The 25,472-nt window shown below is 36.0% G+C and overlaps 1 protein-coding gene across 4 annotated transcripts in view; it reads right to left on the bottom strand.

Annotated features, from left to right (window-relative positions):
* Positions 1-25,472, bottom strand: part of LPCAT1 (lysophosphatidylcholine acyltransferase 1) — a 59,296-nt gene that overhangs the window by 21,779 nt on the left and 12,045 nt on the right. For all 4 annotated transcript variants that reach the window (XR_006936417.1, XM_025147778.3, XM_419059.7 and 1 more), the window contains exons 4-10: positions 22,266-22,375; positions 20,807-20,867; positions 18,317-18,375; positions 13,512-13,546; positions 10,905-10,959; positions 7,311-7,393; positions 3,980-4,105 (exon numbers count right to left, since the gene is read on the bottom strand). Coding sequence is in view for 3 of the 4 variants with exons in the window: in XM_025147778.3 (XP_025003546.2) it covers positions 3,980-4,105; positions 7,311-7,393; positions 10,905-10,959; positions 13,512-13,546; positions 18,317-18,375; positions 20,807-20,867; positions 22,266-22,375 (529 nt within the window). In the remaining variant the exon portion in view is untranslated. The remainder of the gene's footprint in view (positions 1-3,979; positions 4,106-7,310; positions 7,394-10,904; positions 10,960-13,511; positions 13,547-18,316; positions 18,376-20,806; positions 20,868-22,265; positions 22,376-25,472) is intronic.

A 25,472-nucleotide genomic window follows, 5' to 3' on the forward strand; every position in this document is an offset into this window, starting at 1 on the left:
GTAGATGAAGAACATCCTCCAGAGATTTTTTTCTTATTAAATATGATCTCAATAGCAGTCCTAAGGCATGACAGTGTTAGCGGCAAGGTGTTATTACTTCTCGTACTACAAAGCACTACCTACAGTCTGGGTCATAGTTTCACAGGCGCATGGACAGCAGAAATTTGCATTATGGGCTGTTGAATGAGAGAAGATGGGAACCAGATCAAAGAGATAATTATAATCTCTCCTTGCAGCTCTTACAAGGTTACATGAGCACTGTCTATTTAGGATCCTTGTGGCTAACTGGACAGTATAATACTGAGGGTCAAAAAGGAACTACTGTTTAATTCATTTCATTCTTACTGAAATACAGTGTTCTTGAAGACGAAGAACTGATTCAGGTTCTAAAATAAGGTTGACTATCACAGAACTTACTTGGGCCAGGGAGTATGTAAGGAGGTAAGCTTCAGGCTTGTTAATGTTGTGGAACATTCTTCTAAGGTAGGCAATTATTTTATGCAACAGACATCTCTAGGGCTCATTACAGGGATCTAAGACAGCAACAATGGTCAGGCCCCAAAAAGCAGAGGAGATTATCAAGGAACCAAAAAATAATTAAGGAAATAAATAAATTAGTATCCATTGTTAAAGATACAACTGCCTAGATGAAGATAGAATAATCCTAACCAGAAAGTTCAGAAATCCAAAGGGAATTTTTTTGCAATCTGACCTGAAAAAGAAGATCTGGTGCAAACTATATATTTTAAAATAAATGACATTCAGCCATTATGTCTTCAGTAAAAACCACCAAAAACCTCTGCATCTGTGTACTAAATGTATACACTAAGTCAAGAATCTGCCCAAAGGGCCTTTTGCCATACATATACCAACAGCATAAGATACACATTCACCATGTTATGATACCATATTTTGTTTTTGCTGTATTTGATATACTTATTTCTTTTTGATGTATGAAGTACAAGTCAACTGTCAAACTGGAAAGAAATTATGTCATGCTGCACAAATATTAGAGCTGCTTAGCGTGCAAAAAAAAGATGAAAATCTTAGTTTCTAAAGAATATGTGCCAAAATGGCTGCAAGTGGATAAGAAAAAATCAGGGAATAGAAAACATGGACTAAACGAGAAAGATGCAAGACACCTCCAACCTTGCAACACATTCTAATTCATAGCTGGGATTGTAAGTGAGAGATTGGTGAAACCAAACACAAAACACAACAACCAAAAAGCAATCATGAATAATATAATAGAGTAATGAATTGTAACAAATTGAAGAGCAGATGAGGTATTAGAAGAAATCAGTGCAAAAAAAAAATTGTGGCTCAACAAATAGTGTCATAAAACAACTACCCAGATTAATTAATCTCACTATATTTTTTTGAAGATGGAAACAGTAGAATTAGTTGAACAAAATGTCAGATTACACCAAGACCCGACCTTGTAAGCCTAACAGCAAACAGAACAGTGACAACAAGAAATTTCTACCTTGTAGTACACGTTGCAATACATCTGACCACTTTGAAGAGAGGATAGATCTTTCTAATATTTTAAGAAAATAAGATAATTACAGCAGAAAAAATTAGAAACTTATCTGACCTAAAATGGAAAATTCGTTAAGGGGCTACTGATGGTCAACAAATCAAGGTTCTGTAAGAAATCAGAACAACTACAGCTAAAACGTCCTTCTCGTTCAAGGGCAAATTGAACATAGGAATTAGAATAAGCAGGAATTTGAGACAGTATGCAGAATTTAAGGATCTCCTTGCCAGCAACTGCACTAAAGCAGCTCAAAACAAATTATCTTGTTAAAAAAAAGAAAATGGAGATAAGAATTATTATTAATAAACTAACATCTTTTGAAAAAGAAAATGTATGAAGCAGTCTATAAGGCACAAAAGTTGAACAAACTTCCGTGTCTAGAACATGTTAATAGATCCAAAGTAGAAACAGGAAATCATGTTTAAAAAAGGGCAATTAATTATGAATCATCAAATAAAATTAATTGAAATCATCAGATGATATGGAGTACTTATAATGTCTGAAACCTATAGTAAAAACTGTATATATCTTCAGAATCTGTTCAGTGGTCAAACACCAGTCAGTCATCAGGCTCAACATAATTGCTTGAAGAGAAGTGAGCTTAGAAGTTGAGAAGACAATACTGATTAATTGATGTCATTGATAAAACAGTCATTTTAGCACAGAGTTCAAAATGAAGCTGCTTAGTTTCAGCCAGCTGTGACCTAGCAACTGTACAGCTGTGCTGAAATTGCTCATGCTCTTCATTAAACGAAGCATGGGGCTTCACAGCTGTGGCTATGTGTCTTCTGGATTGCCATTGGATCTCCACCTGGAGCACAGGCTGAGCAAATCTTATAAACATAAATGATATCGAATCCTATAGATATATCATATGAACAGTTGTCTAGTGCAGCAAACTCAGATGTAACATGATTTCAAAGTAATAAAAATAAAAGTCTGAGTTCACCTTAAAAGTCTTGCAGTTAAAAATAAGTGTTACCTAGAAGACATGTTCTTGTTCAAAAGAGAGCAGTAAGACTGGATGCAAAATCCAGTAGATAAAATTTACAGTTAGAGTTATTAAGGGATGTGACTAGATCTTAATGCCTTGCTGGCCTCAAAGCCTTTGAATAAGCAGCAAATGAGTGCATTTTCATCAATCATGCATTAGAATTGAAATCATATTACAAGCTTCATCCAGTTGTGCCAGAAAAATACCACGGTAATAGCCTTATTTACTGGCACATACCCAAGTCAAGACAGAATGATAGCTCACCAATGCATAATTGCTCAAGTCTGACAGAGAGCTTTTAGATTGTGAAGAACTTCACTCGCAAATGTACATAATCATTTTAGAGGCCAAATACTCTAAAAAGTTTAATTTGAGGAAGCAGTTTTAAACTGAGCAGACAGAAGCTAGACAATGTTACAAGAAGATTAAACTGAATCCTGGGATTATCAACTGCATCATAAGTGACGGGCTTTTTTGTTTGTTTCCTTTTTTTTTTTTAACTGCAAATTCAGACTTTTTGGACTGAAGCAAGAATCTTTCTGGTTCTATTTAAAGAAATCTCTACTGTCCTACTGGAATTCTTTTCAGATGGAGGTCCCCTAAAATGAAGAAATATATGTAATCTGTATGCATAATGTATGCTGTCCCGCATTCCTTTCTCCTACAATAGAACTTTGCCCCCTTTTTTTTTTTTAAGCCCGTTTATGAACAAGCTGGAAAATGAAGGAAAAACAGTGAAATGAAATAAAGTATGGAATGGAAGCATAACTGTGCTCCATATTTTAACTTAAGGAGACAAAAAAGGAAAGAGGTGTTTACACATTACAATTGCTAATAGGCTGAAAATGTAAGTTAGGATTCTGGTTGCTGAACAGGAGGAGAGGGGAAACAAAGGAGAAAAACTGGAAAAACAGCAAGTTCTACTATTTGGTTTATGTGATTTTTTTTCCACTGTTTGCTGAAGCTCTTCAGAAAGGTAAAGCCAGAGAGAGCTGATGTCATAAGAGGAGAGATGAGCCAAACTTCTTAAAACAAGGTATTTCATTATAAAGTACATTTAGCAGTAGCCCACCCAATAGACCAACACTTTCTTGTGCTTCTTTGGAAAGAGTAAATCTTCTGGGTACAGCATTAACTACAATCTTATGACTGTATTATGGCAGTACCGTTTTCCTTCATAGATGTCATGGGAAAGGGCAATTGACTCTTAGCTGTATCAGATATTACAAGTCCCACAGTATTTCTGATCCTCTTTGAGACACCTTGAGACATTTGCTCCTAATACAGTACTGGTTTAACATTAGTTTCCCTGACTGTAATATGACAGCATTCCATATGTAGCCATAAATACAGTGACTAGTAGAGAACATATTGTTATATGAGGAAAATCATACATAAACATATAACAAAAATGCACCTTACATATAAATATTGTATATGCTCACCCAAGGCTTCTCACAAGCTTTGCAAATTCTAGAAGACATGTGTCTGAAGGCAGACGAAGTTGTCCTTCAGCCAAAGCCAGCTGACAGTCTTCAAATGTATAGTCTGTCACTGGAACTCCCAACGCTCTTAAATAAACCAAAGAAACACAGTAAGCAAATTAGCCTGTGAAAACTGAGCAGACTATTTTGTTTTGTATGGCAGTAAGTTCTACAACAATTCTCCTTTTTATTCTGAAGAAATAAGGGAAATGCTATATGAGAAAAGCTCATATACAAAGAATGAAATATTGTACTCCACGCATTTCTTGACTATCTTCATTCTTTTCAACTGTAGGTTTTTCTACCTCATTACTAACCACTTATTCATCTGTGAAGTTAATCTACATTAATGGCAAGACTGTTACAAAAGTCCAAAATGCACCACAGTCATTTCATCTGTCATGAAAATCCTGTGTTTCGTTCTGCACTTTATTATAGCAATTTGATCTGTAGTAGTAGTTACCTCTTATGCAACAGCCAATTACTTCCTGTTAAATAGACTCTTCCTCAGAATCTCGTACAAGCTCTTTGAATGCCAGTGTAAGTTATAATATTATATGAGGTAGATCTTTTATCCACTAATTAACTCTCAAAATTCAGGCATTCTAATACAGTAGCAAGACATACTCTTAATATTAAAGTTACTGATTGGCATTTCTTTCTTTACTGAAAGAGAAAGTCAAATATTCAGCAAAAGAACCTCACTGATATTCAAACTCAGAAGTAATATGTTAAAAAATAGGTTTTTTAATAAGTTACTGATGAATAAACTGAAGACATACACTGTAGTAATTTCAGATCAACAGCCATACCCTTGCAAGAAAAAGCAATAGGGAAGGAACAGAAAAAAAAAAAACAACTAAACCAAGACGACAGAGGTGTGTGGAAAAGGTACATTAACAAATACTGCGGACTGTTAAAGGCTAGAATACTTCAAGTGGGTGATCCTAAAATTAAGTTTTCTTAATTCAAATTTTTCATTTCTTTGTTCTTGTTTCACCATTTTACTGCTTCTTTGATAAGTGTGGTAGTGGTATGTGCAAATTGGTCATTCCATTAAGGCAATTTACTAAGAGATTTTTTATGACACTGTATTTCATGCCATGCATAACCTTACAGTCAGCATACAAATGAATGTTATGTAAAATCCAGAAGAACTCCCTCATATTGTGGGAGTCAATTCCCAAATTGTATTAGAGACCGAGTACTAAAGGTCTTGTCAATAGCTACTATTATATGGTATTCAATACAGCATAGCATTAGACAATATGAATCGCTAATATTATACAATATGAAATAAAGTTTATTTGGAAGAAGAAAACAGGAGTAATGGAAGAAGAACTTATTTTGCCAGCTTAGATTACTTGCTATTCCCTTAGTTCATGCTGTGTGTGTACTAGATCACCTTTTTTCAAAGTTCAAAGACTCCTCTGTCAACTGTCAGGTAGAAAGCTGAACTCCTTGGGCCAAAAGGATACAATAAAACCCACAAGCAGTACTGCCCAGAGATGCTTACAGAAAGGAATGTGGTAACAATGAAAGTCTTGTCCAGCTCAGAATGTTACAGAAAATTCCATCAGACCTTAAGGCAACAGTAGGTACAGCGTGCAAAGGAAGCTAATTAGAAATAATAAAAAAGATCTGTGCTTGTGAGACACCACATTAGCAAGCCAGCACAGAAGACAATTATAAAAAAAAATTCTGTTTCGACAAAAAAAAAAAGCAGCATGACTCAGTTGAAAGGTAGCAATTAGAAGAAACTTTACTTTTGCTTAAAAAAGGATTTAAGAAAAAACAGAAGATGACAGACAAGTTAAAACATAGCCGTAAGTTGGCAACCAAAGCAAGAAGCCATAACTTGTTAAATATAAATGCTGGGAATTTTTCAAATATGAGGACTGCTCTGAGAGTAATGCCTCCTACTTTATTTTGTTGACTCATGATGCCAAAGGTGGATGTTGGTGGTATGGCAGTAGAAGTTAACCTTCCTGCCAATATTCCATTATATTCTGTTGCTGTGTGACAGGTGGCTGCAGAGGGGCAGTCTGACAAACTGGCATCTGACACGGAAGTGTGGATGAAGCAAAAGTGTGTCAATGAATTCCACTGTGTGGAAAAAAATGGCACCCACTGACATTCATCAGTGCTTGCAGAATGTTTATGAAGACCAAACAGTGGATGTGAGCACAGTGAGCGGTGCATCCTCCCCCTCTACTCTGTTCTGGTCAGGCCTCACCTGGACTACTGTATCCAGTTCAGTGCTCCCCCGTTTAATAAAGATAGGGATCTCCTGGAGAGAGTCCAGCAGAGGGCAACAAAGATGGTATAAATGACCTGGAGCATCCCCCCTATGAGGAAAGGCTGAGCAAACTGATCTGTTTAGCCTTGAGAAAAGGTGACTCAGAGGGGATCTGATTAATGTTGATAAGTGTGCGTTGATAGTATAGGCTCAGAATCCTTCAAGAAACTAACAAAGCTGTGTTCTGCTTATAAACCAGAGAATTACCAGTTACTGTCTACAAATTGGCTTTCGGTTGAAAACTGGAACTTCTCTTCTGAGTTCCAACAAAAGAGATTAAGATTTTACAAGTTCTTTCAAAAGTAGTATAAAGCTTCTTCAAGAGTTATTCATAACCATAAGGGTTCCCTGCAAATACTAAAAAGAACGTCTACCAACTAGTGGAAGATTTACTGCAAGGACATAAAATGAATGTAACATTTTTTTAAACTGTTGAATGTAAGGCTAATGAAAAACAGCGGAAGAGAACTAAGGTCAGTGAGTTCAATGTTAGTTTTATCCTACTCTGTAGTTAAATGTTCTCAGTGCCCTCACACCGATACAATGCAAACAACTAATTGAACTTGAATGCTAGTGTTCTGTTTCTAAAATAGAAGCAGTTTTCCTATGTGTTACTATTTGAAATAACCCCCAGACTAACAATGAGTACATTGAACTATTCTTAACTTCAATAAAAAAAGCCAGATCTGAAAAAGGAACCTCAATAGCAGAAGATCAGGTTACATGAACTTTCATACAATTCAACTGTACCTTCTACCTCAAAAGACTTAAATACCCACAGCAGCAAAACAAGAGGCTTGTTATATGAAAGCATGTTAAAAAAAAAACAATTACTATAGTTCCTGCTGTATTTTTGACTCCCTGCCTTCCCCGTAGAGGAAAATAAAATAACTGCTACATAGTTTGTATACACTACTGTGGAATACAAGCTGCTTTGCAAGCAGGCAAATACACTAACATGATTTAATTTATTGCATATTAAAATATACTTACTCTGCCATTACACGTCTGACGTTATTGGCATATAACACTGGATTTTTTCTTTCTTCTTCTGAAGGAATATACACAGGAAGAAACTGCATACAGAAAACTGAATTATACCAAGAATGCTTAACATTTTAAATAATCTGCATTACAGCACTGTGGTGAAAAATGTATACAGTTTGTTTCTATTTACAAAATCATATTAGCAAAATAAATATAAAAAGTAAAAAACGAACATTTAAATGCTTAGAAATGCATCATACTTCCAGAGATTCATTTCTTACTTCATGAAACCCAAATAGTTTATCTTCCTTTCATTAAGTGGGAACAGGAAGTTTCAAATCATGAAAAAGTATTAGCATTTTCTCACGTTAGCCTCTTACATTCAAATTAATACTCCTTTTTCATTCAGCTCTTTGCAGATAACCAAGAAACACATCTGCTATGTGAATTTCATTCTATAACTTAAATGTTGAGAATACAAATTCTCAGGACATCAGCTGTTTACTGTTCCCATTGCATATTTTGTAATATATATGACTGTTCAATGTACAACTCAGAAGTGCTTTCATCTTCTCTTGTCAGGGGGTTTTGAAAGTTTCTCTTTCAATCTGGACACTGGATATATTAGAACTCAATTAATAGAAAAACTGTGAGTAAATGCAGATGGCCACAGAAAGTTAGAGTGAAGCTGCTCAGCACCAGTGACATAAGAGGAAGTTTTCAGAATGGGATGATCTGTGTTAAAAGTAACTCCAGCATGTGTCTACGAATCCAAATGTTTATTAATTATGACCAAAAAAAACAATATCACTGCCTATCTCGCCTACAAAAAACCCTCAGAATATTCCAGTTCCACGGAGCAATTAGTTTCTCAAGATATGAGTGATCCCTTCTTGTCCCTCCAATTCCTCTCTACCCTGTATCAGTGCAATTTCTTTGATAGCACAGTCCTGTGAGACAATTTATACGCTAACTGAAAAAATGTTCATAGTTATGTGGAAAGCTTCTGAAATAAAAACAATTGCAATAAGCATAGCTACATTTGATATACTAATCTATGAGTAGTACACAACTGGAGTTATGATCCAGGAATTTCGTACCAGTCTTGAAAAAAAATAGAAGTACTGGAATAAATATGAATTTTGTCATTTAAGTAAATCACTCTCAAGAATTGAAGTTAGTTATGGCCAGTAGTACCCAAAATGCTGCCTTTAGGTGCTTATCTATTTCTTAGATGTGTTAAAAAAAATGAACAAATCCTGAATTTTTGGGGTTTTCCTACAGTTTTCTCTATATGTACCACTGCAAATGAAAGTATACTACTTCTATCCTCTAGATTTACAGATACGTATATGAGTCTGATGCAATATGATATACAAAAAGACAAAGCATGTGAAGCTAACAAAGACAGAAAGACTGTTCCTTTAAATTCTAAGTCCAACTCTATTCATTTTATTTGGAGTTGCAAATTGCTATCGAGTAATTCATCCAAACATGGAACAAGTTTGAATATGAGGCAATTTCAGAGATGTTCTACATGCCTGTGCCTAGACAGAAACAGCATAAACATTTTGGCATCAGTAACCAAACTAACAGAAGAACTCTCAGCTGCTGCAGATTGGGATGGATATATGAATGCTGGAGCCAAGAGGCCAGGAAAACAAACTAACACGAGCCAAAGCAAACTGCATGTGCTGATGATCACTTTTTTTTTTCCCTCCTTCAAGAGATTAAGTGATTGTTCTGAGATGCAAAATATGCCTAACTTCTTATAAAATCTACATAAACGTTTGCTTCCAAATAAGCATGCTGGATGTATTTTAACATTTACCCTGACATACCAAAACATCCATTTTATACAGAGAAGCCCAGGCCAGGAAACATCAGTACTTGGTTGCTTGGCAGCAAGGCCTTACTAGCTATTATCTAATAATAAATGCACTAAAATTATATTGCCTTAGTATACACCTCCCTGAATTACTGAAGATTCAGTAGTAATTCTGTATCAAGGTTGGCTTGTATTTGCCTGAGCTGATGGAACAAGGTAGGAATAAAAGCCAAATAACTTTGGAGACAAGGGAAAAACCACGACTGTGGTCACAGAACTCATTGTTCCACTACACTCCTCAATCTGCAGCACTTCCTTTACAAAACCAGATTCAACATGTAGCTCATGAAGTACTCTGCCTCACACTTGCAAACAGCCTTGCAAAAACCTCTGCCAGTTCCTACTCTAGTACAGTGTATTTTGCTTACTTAAAGACGATTAAAGATCAGAACTTGTCCTAGCGCAAGTTCTCTATGAGGTACAGAAACCTCAGGAACTGCTGGCACCTGCTGCCTCAAAATCAAGAAAGCTCTACAGTGTTCACATGTGTGAAAGGACTCAGCTTTCTTGCCTAGGGCAGAAAATCATGTTACTGAGATAAAGTAAAAATCCTGCTGATCAGCTGGTTTGCCTTATATTCGCATTAAAGCAGTAGCTCCCTAGCCTTTCTACATTTCATATATATTACAACTTACTAAAAGGCGATACATCTGAAAGTTACATAATCTTTTACACAAGGTAAGCGATCTCAGCAAGGGAATTTCTCAAATACTGAGGTTACTTGAAAAATATGATACAAGTCAAACAGGGTAAAAAGTGTTACACTCTATCATAATGGGAAAGAGAATCCAGTTGTCACATTGTTAAAGGGAGGCAGCAGGACCCTGGCAGAGTACCTTAAAAATATCTCCCATGTGAATATGATCTTATCTGCTATGGATTACCAAAATACAATACAGAAGGCTGAGTAGTTTCACTGTTAAAAGAGTTTCAGGTAACTATTAACCATTTTGTATGTCAGCAGTTCCTATTATCTTAAATGCAATTTGAAACTTTTTTTTTTTAATCAAACCAAACAAAAACAAACCACAATTGCTTTCTTCTTTTTGACATCACAGACCACTATTTTGTGAACAAGGTTTTTTTTTTGTGATCTGTTAGTAGCTGAAAACGTACAACTAAAATGATAATGCAAATCACAAGGCTCTGTAAGAGATAAAGTAATTCAGTGGTTATTATTGTTTGATCACTGTTTAAATATATATATTATGTACATATTATATATATATAATCATTGTTTAAAAAAAACAGAACCAAACAAAACTTCAATGATTAAATACAATTAGTAGGATATGTTGTATATTACCACAGCTATAGTTTTTCCTACTAATTTACCCTGCCATCACATCTATCAAAGATTAATACCTTTTAATGGTTTTCACATTTTCACTACAATAGTCTTTGCCCTTGGGATCACAGTGTTTTCCTCAAAATAACATTACAAATACACATACACTTCAGTTTTGTATTCCCTGATTTCATATTTGGAACAGCGTAAGAAACAGCCCAAGGAAAAAAGCTATTAGCCAGACATTAAATAACTTAACTGACCTATAAGAAACCACTTACAATGATTTTCTTTTCTCTAGAAGGTGGTCCTTAGTTTGTATATCAGTGTACATAGATTTAAGTATCTAACACACACACACAGCTGGTTCATTGGCTGGAACAGCAATCAGGCCATTATAAGAGAAAAGTTTGTTTTTACTGACCTCAATTTCCACGGAATTGTGAAACTGACACAAAGTAAGCCACAGAATTTCTAACCTAAAAGGGAAAAAAGGGAAAAGGACGGAGAAAGTTTAAACGTAGTGAAAGTGTAGTACATTATGCTCCAGAGCCTTCAATTAACATTCTTGCTCATGTTCAGATATAAAAGTTCTTACAGTGTTTCAAGACATTACATTCTGTACGGTGGAACAAAAGCATTTTATACTGAAATTGCATCTTATAAAACACTTAGAAGCACAGAAACAATAATGCATTAAGTACCAATCTACACAATAATATAAATTATGTATGCACAACAGAGAAAGGAGCTAGGCTTTTTCCAAAAGACGCATTCAGCACAGAGTCAGCAAGATTTATTATGATCACTAAGATTATTATCTTCATCTTTGTTTATAATCAAATTATGCTTCAGAAGTTTGTTAATGAAATGCAGTAGATGTGTTTCAATAGTTTAAGACAGAAGATATTGCTCTCTAAGGTCAAGTTGATTCCAGTAGGAATCAAATACAGGAAAGGATTTAGTAAACCTAAGTTAAGGAGCAGCATCAGTTGGCACATTTTATACAGTATCTGGGTAGCTGACAGTAGTCAATCATTAAGGTGGGAGGACTGATCAAAATCTTCTTTGGAAGATAAAGTGCACTTTATATATTACAAAAAGCAATACTACTCATTTTGCTACACACTCATTCAAGGTTATAACATGTTTTTTGCTTTAGAATTAGGGTTGTTTAGCGTGGACAAGAAAAGGCTCTGGGGAGACCTCCTTGCAGCCATTCAACATGATGTAGGGCAGGTTGTCAAGGCTTTCAGCAACCTGATATAGTGAGAGGTGCCCATGGCAGGGGGATTGGACTAGATGATCTCTAAGGTCCCCTCCAACCTACTTTACCATTCTGTGTTTCTAATCTTAAATTATAAACATGAATTAAAATTTGATATAAGCCATCTCTGATGAATAGAAAATGATGCATAGAAAATTCAAGTTGCATGCCATTGTCTAAGTGCCTTTGTTTTCAAAGAGAAGTCAAGTTAATCTGCTTTGAATAACATCAAACTACCGAAAACATGACTGTCCAAAAAGTACAATTTCCATGAAACATTTTCAATCTCTTTTATGGACTACATCAACTTTGAATATCCTGTCAATCTTGTGTAAACCGAACACTCCTGAATAAAACAACATTTCCAGATTAAATTTTGGCTAATACTACAACCTAGGGCAGCACACATTTGCTTGAGAAAGTGAAGAACATCGTAGCAAAAAATACTGTGAGGGCTGTTATATCAGAAATACAGTTCAAGTCACTCAAGAGAATTAATCCTAATTAAGTAAAGCTGTAGTTTGAAATTGACTGAATGAACTTGCATAACTTTACAAGCTGCTTTAGAATTTTATTTAACATTCATTTGATTCAACTTTGTTAGTAGAGGTCAACGTTTTAGAACGAGGGTACTGTACACACTACAGTGATTTGAGGCAACACACAAGTTCCTTCCCTCTCTTCTTCCTCCTCTTCCTATATGTTCCTGACTCCTCAGATAAGACACTAAGCTGGAAGGTTATTTATGTTTCTCTGCTCTGATTGAGCTAATTTGATGGATGGCTTACACTGCAAATGCAAGGGAAGAGGTAGGAATTCACAAGAAAGGACTAGAAACATCTGCATGCAGTAAATGCTGCCACGCCTGCCTACTTCAGACTCTACTGTGGATTCATTTACTTTCAATGTAAAGATTCAACTGAATGTTAAACCTTTGAAGTGATTGATAATTTGCCCAGGTCTCCAAATCTGTGTCTTTAATTAGACCTGGTTCCTAACCCATTTAAAGGTGCAAACTTTATTGAAAACAATACTGAACTACTTAAGTCTTGTCTAAACCCAACAGCTTCCTCATTATTATTAAAATTGTAGGATCTTATATGAGACGTTCAAAACAATAGTTCCAAAGAAAAAGGTTAATGGCAAACTATTAATCATGAAAATCAAACTCCCCTTAATTTAAGGTTGAAAATTTCTGGTTTTGATTTCAATTTTTTTTTTAAATGAACTCCAATGTGGAAAGAGTGCAAGAAAATATATATGTTTTTAAAATAACCCAAACTCCTCCCTTTTATATCTTACATTACATGAATTTGCTATGGAACCTCTAGAATAATATTTTATTTTAAATAAGTCAAAGTTACAATCAGTCAAGACAACAGAAATGGTATTTCCAAATTCTGTAAATGGGATGACTGCCTTCACAGGACTAGGCCAATTTCAAATATAAGCCATACAGACACTCCAAACCAATTTGCAGACATTAAAATATGCAAAGCAGAACAAAAAAATAAGTTAAATAAACCCCTAAAAAAAAAAATCCTGCAAACTGTCAGAAACTTAGCATCAGAAGTATATCATTTGTAACTGGACTCTTCTAAGTGAATATTACCATACTTAGGGAATAATATATAAAAGACGAAATCCCACACCACAATGAAGCATCCACCAATTACTACTTGACTATATATTCCTACAAATCATGTCAATAAAACTAATTAAGGAAAGCAATAATGATTCAAGCAATAAAATATAACCACTTACGCTCCTGGACCTTGCCATGTCCACGTGATCGTGTCCTAAGAAAAAGCAAGCATAACAGTTAATTATTGCACTTAAAACTTCTGTTACATTATGGATAATATAACTGATGACATATGACTAAGATTCTCATGGAAAATTCAGTACTGTCTTTCTAAATAGTTCTTGGTCCCAATAAGAGTAAGCCAACGATAGCAAGAATCAACTGCTCTTATGAAGCTAGGAAATACTCAGTAACTCAAGTCCCAAACACAGAATCTGTGTTTATAAAACATTTAAGGATCCAGTGATTCATCAGAAGCTGCTAATTTTGGAAAATAAAGTTATGGTAACATAAGCTGATTTTACTTGAGATGCACAGTCTATGTGCTTCTTCCTGACCAATCCAGCGGGACAGGGTGTATCCCAAGTGTCCCAACACAGTAGCTGGACCTCCCAACAACAGATATGAACTCTATGATACTTCTGAAGTGTTTGGGACCTGTAGAGATGACTGAAGGAAATTCTTCTCAACTAAGAATTACTAGGACCAGTAAGACCTTATATCTTACCTCAAAACAGCATTTTTCCCACTTTTCTCACTAAGGGCATACATCACAGAATCACAGAACATTAGAGATTGTAAGGGACCTCAAAAGATCATTTAATCCAATTCCCCTGCCAAAGCAGGAACACCTAGATTAGGTCATGCTTAGGGAACACATCCAAGCAGACTCTGAATGTCTCCATTGAAGGAGATCCCACAACCTCTCTGTTCCAGTTTGTTACCCTCACCTTGAAGATGTTTTTTCTAGTATTTACGTGGAATCTCCTATGTTCCAGCTTGCAGCACCCATTGCCCCTTGTCCTATCATTTTATGTCACTGAGAAGAGCCTTCCTCCATCCTCCTGACACTCACCCATTACATATTTATGAACATTAATGAGGTCACCCTTCAGTCTCCTCCAAGCTGAAGAGACCCAGCTCCCTCAGCCACTCCTGGTAAGGGAGATGCTCCACTTCCTTCATCATCTTTGCAGCTCTGTGCTGGACTCTCTCAAGAAGTTCTCTGTCCTTCTTGAACTGAGGGGCCCAGAACTGGACACAGTATTCCAGATGTGATCTCACACCAGTGCAGAGTAGAGGGGGAGGACAACCTCTCTCAAGCTACTAACCACACCCCTTCTAATACACCCCAGGATGCCATTGGCTTTCTTGGCCACAATGGCACAGTGCTGACTCACAGTCATCCTGCTTTCCACTGGGACCATATCTGTCTGTCTGATCCAAGAACCAAAAGCTAAAAGTCATCTAAACTCATCAATCTGCTGTCAAGCAAGACCAGAAGCATTTTCAGATGGCTGAGACAAACAAGATCACAACTCCAAATCCCAAAGCCCTGTATGAATGTTTTTTGGAATGCAGAATTATAACCATGCTCAGAAAGGAACTGAACAAGTAGGGGGCGATGCCTAACATGAGTTTCAACCTTTCTGCTACTCAGAAATTACTGTCAACTACTGCTGACGTCTGGCCTTTTTCCTGCTCTAAGAAGGTCTTGAAAGAAAAAGATTATACCATTACTAACCATGAAAACAAAACAACCCTCCAACTCAAACCACTCTGTGATTCTATTATGATTCTATCTAACGCTGCTCCCTATATTACAGCAATGCAGAGGAACATAAAAGAAGATAAAAACGCAGGCCCCTATGACTTTGTTCAGGCAAAAGATCACTAGAAGTAGGTATTTTCAGTATACAGCCATTGACAAATATTTAATCAACAATATCATGAGAAATTACCAATGAAAATTTCACAGTAGACATGCATGCTTTTTCTCACTGACAATATTAAGATGAAGTAGGAATAAGAAGTAAATGCTCAGTACTGGAAAAGTGGATCATGTTTCTTCAGGAAAGAGAACTGTTTTACAGTAGGCTCCTGCTAGTGTTTACAATAGTCTCATGATAAAAAGAGCAAGTCAAAGACAGGAAGTGCTATTTTCCATACCTGGCTTACATACCTCTTATATTTATCACAGCTACCAGTTTATTCTGGTACTCACTCATGCACTACACTGGAACAGCATGCACTTTGATAACATTGGAAGTACATTTTGAAACTTTTGTATCTATATAATGAATCCTTTGAATTAAGTGGAAGTATATCCTTCACATCATTTATATTCTGTATAAGAAAATACTGAGAATTTTAAGGCAGCAAGCATAAAAGTCAGCATTGTAGCAGAATGAGAATGAGCACGTTAAAATACACCCGCACAGCCCTGATACAGTGATGCTGCACAAGAGACGATGCCAAACCTCACATCAAATAGCACAGTTAACTTCAGAAGAAGCTTCGACATCAAAATATATTTAAAATGGCTCTGATATTTAGAAAAGCAGATAGTCTTCCATGATTACCAGCATTCTGACAGAAAATTCAAAAAAAAGGAGGAGCTACATTCACAATGAAGGGAATTAGCATAAAAATGAATTGCAAAAGGACTGCACTGATAAGGATGAAAATATCACAGTATTTCCTTTACATGAAATATAGTTAACAGTGTACATGAACTACTAACTAATGATACTAACTAGGAAAACAGAAGTAAGATTCAGATTTTAAGTCTAAACATTTTAAGCCTTAATTTCTTTCTGATCTTGCACCAAGAGAAGCAACAGACTAACATACTATTCCTAAATAAACAATGACAAAGAACCAGAGGCATCATCTGCTGCAAACAGTCACAAGGCCTTACAAAGATACTGAAGGACAACCTTGACAGAACATAAATAAACAAGCAATCTATTTCTAGTTGGCATGAATTCGTAATTCTTTTGCTACAGGAGAAATGATTTATTCTCCCTCCCCCCCCCATTTCAGTCCTTTGCAGTACTTCACCTAGCTCTTGAATGCACAGAGTACAAGGAAATAAGCAAATAAGAGTACACAATCGTGCTACATTCACCCACAGCTCTGATCTACAAAAGCCTCCCCAGTCTGTCAGGTGCACTCAATTCCAAGACTGTTCTCATCTCTATTTTGAGAAGTCTGAGCTCTGAAGGCAGAACAGAACAGCTAGTTCAAGCTAAAAGCAGCAGAGAAACTGCACGCAATGCCTAACTACAGTTCACTGGCTAAGAAAAGATTTTAACAATAAATTCCTTTGTAAACATATCATTATAATATGCAGTTGTCAAACAAGACAGAAGAAGCCAGAGAATTAAAATTTGCTAGAAATGCAGTGCTATCCCACAAAACATTCTCTCCCTACTCCATTCTTATTTCTTGCTACTCAACTCTTAACTGCATCCTAGTCAGAAATCTAACCTTCATATACCATCAAATCATGCTCCTACTTTCCATCCTCATTCTAACTTTGTTAAAACTCTTCTGCAGGTCCCAAGCAAATCTGAATTTACATAGTGACAATAATTATTCTCTTCCCTCAGTTTCCAATGGAAGAGATCTTAGGACATTAAATTACTCAGCAAGGCATCAAAAACGTAGCAATGCTTCACAGTAATTACAAGTAGTAGGAACAAATAAAGTTGTACGTACACACAGGCCACCTCTGTTGGCTATCTATATGATAATTTATAGGTTTAAGACATTTTGCAACAACATTAACAATTACAAAAAAGCTCAGAAAATTCACATTGATTTACTTTATTATAAGAAGTTTACAGTCACAGTTAACAGAGCATTAGGAACATTTAATATCCATTTATAAACACTGCATATTATGTACTAGAGATAAGGGCATTTTCGTACAATAATATATTTTTGAAGATACTTGCTAATTAAAGTCCAATAGCCTTGTGTGGTTTGATATTTTTATAACCAATATAAAAGGTATATTAAGTACGATGTAAGGCATATACCTTGCATTTGAAACTGGCAGTATAATAGAAAATCTTAAAACTATTGAGAAAATCTTTTTCCTGGAAATAATTACATAGCGAAACGTCATGGGCATCCTGCTAGAATGCACTTCACCCTACCTGAGCATAACAGGCTACTACATTTGTCACAGCAACCTAACAAAGTTCACTTGGAAGCATTGCCTAATTAACTGAGGTATGAAGAACGATGGGATTCTTGCAGTAGGACAAAGAAGTATCTACAACAAGAATGGTGAACTGAAAAAAAAGAATCTTTCTTGACCTTAAGGTAGATCATGTGGGCTTTACCTTTGTCTTTACCTTTACAAACATTTGTAACAAATGTTAAATTTAGATACTGTAATTAACACTTCACATTTTACCTTAACCTGATTTATTACTGAAAGACTACTTCAAACTAGCATTCCTCAACCAAATGCAAAGTAAATGTGAAACACAGACAAAGAGACACCTTATATACATGCCAAGATCCCCAACTTATTTTTTTCTATTATCATTTAGCTAGTTGTGTTAATTTGTATCTAGCATCTCTACAGATAGAAGGTGCAGAAACATCTTCCATCCATCAATGAAGAAAACTCACTAGCACACAAAGCAGTAACAAGAAACACATCAGAACAAAGATCCTAGACAAAAAATGATTTTTATGCCTTGTCAAACGTACAGTACTTTATGCAACACCCTGAGTAACATTTAAAGCATTGTTTTAATGGAGCAACCTAACAAAAGCAGAAGCATGTAAATTTTCAGTCGTTTACACTGCTAGAGGCTTACTGAATGAATACTTTGCAAATAAACATCTATAAATATTTCCCAAATTTATAAACCTAATTATCTGACCTAAAAAGTTATAGAAGTATCAGTGAATTTAGAGGAAAAAGCTCTAAATTTGCAGTTACACTGCAAGCTGAACTTACCAGTTTATTTGGGTAGCGTAAAACCACCGGCTGTACAGGAACTCCAGGAATAAATGCTCCTAGGAGGTACACACGACACAATTAATTTACAGCAGATTTTGGCACAGCAGACTTTCTTGCAGTAAAGAAAGGATTACATGATTAATGGTCAGATATGCATAGGAATTAGCTGATAGAGAAAAATAAGGTCTAAAATAGGCTCAAAGTAATTTTTAAAAAGCACTGCAGGGTGATATTCATGTTTTCAAAAGATAACAGTTAAAATGTTTGCTTGTATTTTCTATATTATCTTCCATCGTTTACATAAATTGTCACGTGCACAATTCAAAGCCTGGTACCAAATTCAGCTTGATAAATGATGAAATAAATATGGGTACAGAAAAAATAGTTAAGTCAGAACAGTCCCCATGATCAACAGCATCTTCTGGTGAAGAATCTGAGCTTTCTAATGTAAAAGAAGCTCTCTATGTTTAGTTGAGCAACACCCATTTATAGGAAGTGCATCATTTATGAAGTAATAGGATAAGTTTATTTTTTCCTCATCTTAGCTCCCCTCAGAGAGGCTTGTTTGTTTCTTGTACAGTGTAATAGAATATACCAAATTAGAGCTACTGTACAGTAGTATCGCTTCATATTAACAATATGGGGGTTCTTCTTGTGAAAATTGCTTGATTTTAAGAGATATCTCTATATTCCTGGACTAGTACTAAATGTGGAGGTTGGTGGCCCTGCTTGTGGTGGGGGAAGGGGTGGAGATTCATGATCCTTGAGGTCCCTTCCAACCCAGGCCATTCTGTGATTTTGCGATTCAAATTATGTTTTGCACACAATTTATTAAATACTGTCTAATATGCCAATTAAAATCGAGAACAGAATGATGGTCACATACTGTATCCTTCACATTTATTTTACAAAATGGATAATTACATAGGTGTAAAAAAAATTGTTAAAGGAATATAAACGTCTTTAATGAAGGTTACTTGAATGGTATCCTGAAGAGGTACAGTACTTGGCCCACTTAGTATTTCTGTCTCCAAGAACAGCCTAAGCAACTTTAGAAAGAACCAGAAGATGACAAAATCCAAGAGGTATATGACAACACTACCATTTGTACAAAGTTAGATAGCTTTCCCTCTATAACTAGCTTGCATAAACACAAACAGAAAACTGTATAACGAGTACAATGAATGTAGAGCATGAGAGCAGAACAGGGAAAAGCATCCTCGGAGAGGTTACTCAAATGGAGACCTGAAGTTACTTGATATAACTGAGGTGTCTTGAGAAAAGATTTGGTGGAGGGTGGAAGCTGCAGCAGAGAAAGTGAAACAGTCAAGAGGCAGACAGAGCAGCATGTACTAGACCAGAGGAGAAGATAGTGGATTTGAGGCAAAAAGTATATGGCACCTGGTGGCTGGAATGTCTATGGAACAGAAGGAAAGAAGGGAATCGAGGCTTTAATGAAAAATTTAGATAGACTTTGAAAGCATGGTTGAGATTTAGGAAAAGAGAGAGGAGTGGAAGAAAGAGCAAAAGAAGTAGATGTTCTGCTAACCATCACTCACTCATCTAAAAGGTAAGAGTTAAGAGGGGAGAAGTAAAAGTTTTGTGAAAGTTTCCTTAGGATATAATATTGAGTTCCTTTCAGTCAAATTAATCAGAGCACAGAATCACAATGCTGACTCATTATATCCCAATATGGATATATAAAGTTGCAAGCAACATAAAATATGACACAATAAGAACACAACGCAATGAATTAGGCAGAAAACTAGGAAAAGGCAAACACATTCACAGCTGATTTGCTCACTACAGCCTGTTCATTTCTATCTTCCTACCTAGACCACAAAGGCAAGTTCCTAATAAACACTGGTAGTTCATTGCAATGTTAATAATCCTACTATAACTGCAGTTTACAACTGTTCAGTGTTATGTCTTCTATTAATTTGGTAAGATAACGGGGTTCTACTAATTGTAAACTGTGTAGAATGCACGTATTTGATACAAAATCTTGTATTAAAGAGGCAGTCTCTGTAACAGTGCTATACTGGCAAGATTCTTGTGCTGTCTTCACCAGAACACAACAATAAAGTGCAAGAAGAGAGGAAAAAAACAGACACTACACAGCAGCAAATGCCACAGCAGTCTGAAATGGATACCAGCTAATACCATTATATTGTATCTAAATGCAGCAAGACTCAAAGTAGGAAATGGAAGGGGCATAAAGTCAAGCACAAACACTCAGTAAGAAACCTCCAGCTCTCAGGAATCTCAGAAGAATAAAAATCTGAATTATCCAAATGAACGTTTCGCATAACAGCAGAAGCATAATTCTTTCACAGTATCTGGAAATTTCTGCTCCAAGCCCACCCTTCTACAAGATTCATAACTCAATTTCTGCAACAGCAAACAAATTACAATGCAAGTGGTATTTCAGAAACTGAAGATACAAGAACATTCTGTAGAGAACAGAGAAATGAGCATCATACCTACCAGGCTTGAATGTAATTAGACAGGATCGGTTTGTGCATGTGCCCTCTGGGAATATCATTATCTTGAAGTAAAAGAAAAAAGTTGACTTAAGAAATATTTGAATGTGGATTTATTTATAAACACATCTTTTCAAAAGATATGTTAACTGATTACAATAGAAAAGTTTGCCTTCATCCAAAGTTTTGCCTTTGATTCTATCAGAACGTTAACAGGGACTCATGAATTTGACAGAATTTTCATAAACATTTTTTGTGTTTGTAAAGTATACTCTGTCCTACAACAAAACAAAATTCCTGCCCCCAGTCTTCTTACAGGCTAAGAAAAAGAAGGTTGGTATCTACTTACTACATTTATTACTTGGCTTGCATACAGATATCAGAATGATAGAGGCTTAAAATATCTGAACAGAATTCTAACAAGGAGGAAAATGTTTAAGTTGAACCAAATTCAGAGAAAGATATTAAATTGTGAAAAAAAATGAAAGTTTTTAATAAAAAAGATACCTTGGCAAAAAGCCATTAACTGCTGAAACTTTGCTGAGTTATAAAACCAGATATTTAATGGAAATAAATACACATCATAAGGGGACAAGGCAAAGGACTAGAACTATCAGTACTGGTTTTATTACCTACACTTGTACTAGTTTGCTAGACAATCTGGAAATCACTTCAGCTCTGCAGTTCAGTTTCTTCATATTTCAAATATACTGGTGAAAGTCATGCAGTAAAAGCTATGCACCACCTTTCTGTCATTGTTTGTTTTCATAGTCCAATATGTGTACCTAACCATTGTGGAAGTAACCATGCCATTAAAGAAAGCACTGCTTGATATCTTAACCTAAAAAATTCACAAGAAGAATGCTTCACACTTTCAAAGTAACCACATGCTTCTATAAAATGTAGACCTTAGGTAGTTATGCCTTCTTTCTCATTACTGTCTTGCAAAGCACATTATACACAGACACATTTATGATGAATAAAAAACCAAACAATTTTAGAAGCGTTCTCATGATGTGGCCCAACAGAGGCATATACTAGTTACTGAAACATTTGAAATGCTTCGACTATCCTGGCCAATATTCTATCTCCAGTAATGACAATATGCCAAAATACTAAGAAAAGCAAGAACACATGATACTCCCCAGGTATTTTACCAAGCATCTGATTATTTTTCTTTAGAGGACTTCAAAAACCTGACATGGTTTGTCCACTTAGCAGCACTTGATAAAACTCTCTTCCCAGGAACTTACCCAGACTCCCTTTGAAACGTACTACAATGAAAAGCTACTACAACAGTTGCTTTGTATAGATTAGAAACTTATCTTTGATATTCCACAGAAGGGGGAAGTTCACCCCCTAGAAAACACCTAAAGCATCCTAAAAGGAAACAAAAGCCAACTGCATATCGAAAGCATGACAATGCCAAATATCACCTGGCACACAGTAGTATTATACAGTACCTGAGGCCATTTACCAGACTGAGCACGTCTCTTGATCTCTTCAACAGTTTTCCTGCGAGAATCCTGGTCTGACCGAGATACAAACACTGGTCGGATATATTTGATAAGAGCTAAAAAGGAAGAAAAATAAAAACAAGCAAAACAGCTTTTTTTTTCCCCCAACTTCCTCTGAAAAAGGTTCACATACACACGCCAGTCCTCTAGACAAATTCTGACACAAGAACATAACGACGTTATTATGTACATTACAAACTTCAATTCTCAGCTGAAAAAGTGGAGTTATGTTGAATTATTTTCATGAATTCCTATGAGGAAAACCTTTTCCACAATTTTGGCACTTTACTTGTTTAATCTTCAGTAGATGGACACACATCACAAATGAAAAAGGTTTGTACCTATCAGATTTCTGTAGCAAAGCAGCTACAGTTGACTACAGCTAGTTTCCTCCTACTACAAAACCTATCCTTTCCTTCTCCCAGCAAAGTAGCAGGAGCCTCCCTGTGCAACTGTTAGCAGAAACAAATCTCATGGCCTCAAATTCTACTTTCTTTAGAGTTTTTGTTTCCTATGACAGCTCAGCTTCACTGCAGGTATCCTATCAAATACACTGTGTATATGGTTTATGTGATCTTTTCCAGGGAATCAGCACAATCAAAAGAAAAAACATGCTTATGTTCTGAGCTGTCACTTGTTTGCCTGTTCCTCAGATTAATCAGGTCTCAGACATTTCTTTTGTGGCTCACTGGTTATACGCAGGAAAATTTTTATACACAGGAACTGAGAGTGAACAAGACTCAGAAATCAATCCATGCATGTTTATCACAAGGATGCTGAAACCTCCTTAAAAAAAAAAAGAAAAACCCAGTATGTACAACTTCTGCAATATCAAAGAGTGCTACAAGCAAAGCATCTGCAAGTCTACTATACTACTTCATGCTTTAAGTTCAGCAGACTGCATTTAAATGCCTTTTTATCATTTTCCTATCTTGTAGTCTTACTCAAAGGTTTAAGTTACTATATCATTAGCTATGCTATTTGCCTAAAACACAAGTAAATACGAAAACTGTCTTTTATACAACTGCTCCGACATGAATTCACTGACACTAGCTTTATAATCTTCTTTTGCCAAGGATAAACTTGCTGCATTAATGGATCAGCCAGTGCTTAATGTGTGAGGAGGAAAAAAACAAGTGTGAAGAACGACACTCCTGTACTCAGCAGAAGCTTCTTGTTCCGTTGGCACCTCACCAGCAGTTGCACCAGCACTCACCAAAATTGCTCTATGGCTCTGTGAAACTAATCCATCACACCTTGCAGGAAATTGCCAGACATCTGACCACATGCTGAAATAATTACCTTTATCCCACAAGTTGCTGAAGCTTAGAAGACAGCTTATCAAAGAGAAGTTAGCATACAACGCTCTTGCACTTTTTTCTACATGCTTGTTCTTGGCCAGTATCCACAGAGCAGTGTTAGCTAGGGGAGCATCAAAGGTCATCATGGGCCAGCTGGGGCTACTGCTCTAAGGTTAAAAAAAACAAACCCCAGCACATACACACACAAAAACCCACAAAGGAAAAAAAGGAACAAACAAAAAAAAAATGGAAGTAAAACCACACTTACATAGTTTCACAACTCTGCTTTGTTTCTAATTGATGCTAGTTCCGAGTTTCCCTTATTATTGCGATATAAAACAAAGCTACAACTGAAACAAACCCTCACCATCCTCAGCCTTTCTCCCAGCATTTCTTTTGCATGATGCCCAAATAATGGAATTCAGGCTATGGAATGAACAAGAAAACTTCAGAGCTCCATGGCTCTTTTAAAAGACAACTTGTTATAACAGGACTTATTTTTGGAATAACAGAAGAAATTAAATAAGCAGCTTTTACTTAGGGCACTATTACAAAGATATCAGAACACAGGTTGACCTTTATGAAATGAATAAGCTTAGCAATACATTCAAAATACTCCTTGGAGCTAGGGAGCTCATTTATGTCCTCCAGGCAGGCTACAATGCCAACACAGGATGCCGGCCTTCAAGCTGGTGACCTTCACAGTGCTATAAGCTGCTGATTTATAACACAAAATCAAAGGACTGTTCTGATGAATCTCTGTGGTACTTAAGTGTGAGATTCTCACTGAAGAGCTATGGCTGTACCACGGTGCTCTTAAAAGTACTGTGGATGAGGAAAAAGAACAACTGGAGTGGGGAACTTAAACACCGGGTCGCAGAAATTTTCAAAGAGATGATGGGGAAGTAATTTGGTATCTTTTAAGTTCAGAGATGAAATCAGACCTGAATACAAGGGTATAAATACTTCCCATGGAATTCCTTATCCCTTAGACACAACGCTTAATAAAAGTCTATAAAGTACCTTCAAAAGGTGAACTTAAACCAGAATTCTTAAGTCGACAAGATGTGGGAAAAAAACCCAATAGAAAGAGAGTTGTTATAGCATTGTATGACTTTTCCTTCCTCTACGGCTCTTCTGTATTCTGCCAAGTATAAATTACCTCCTTCTCCTTTACAAATTTGTTGTCTAACATTCTTCTATTCATTTCACAGGTACCAAATTCCTCTATTCAAGGATGAAGTTACAGAGATATGAAGCAGCTGTTTAGAGCTTATATTAGCTTATCGACTTAGTTTAGTTTTTACCAGTTGAGATCACAGAAGATTATTGAATTACAAAAGTTTTCCAACAAGCAAATAGTACCAAACTGTGTTTGCTGATAAATCCTCTTTACTTCCTATTGAAGTATTTTCCACACTAGCAATGATCACTTCAAGCTATGAAAAATAATTTCTGTCCTGGCTGCTTATCAGCCAAAAATAAGGCAGCAAAGTGTAACCATCCAAAACTCATGGAAAGATCTTGTTCTGACTTGAAGTGAGGTCCAGTACATCAAACATTAAAATATAAGGACCTGTGCTGATGAATGAATGGATCCAACTTCCTCAGACAATGTTAGGTGCAACAGATTCACAGATGTTACCTTCCTTGGGCTACGCAGCTTACACAGTACTGGTGTATTGGACTTCCCATTCCAACCTATCAAAACTCTAGAAAGCCACAAACTTCAGCATGACAGTGATGAGCACAGACTATTTAGGCATTTTCAACTTACTACATGCTAATTTCCTTCCTTTTTTTTTTTAATTGAAAATTAAAATCACTGAAATCTAAAGTGTCTGTCATGGGA

Source organism: Gallus gallus, chromosome 2 (assembly GCF_016699485.2).
Source record: "Gallus gallus isolate bGalGal1 chromosome 2, bGalGal1.mat.broiler.GRCg7b, whole genome shotgun sequence".
NCBI classification, from domain to species: Eukaryota; Metazoa; Chordata; class Aves; order Galliformes; family Phasianidae; genus Gallus; species Gallus gallus.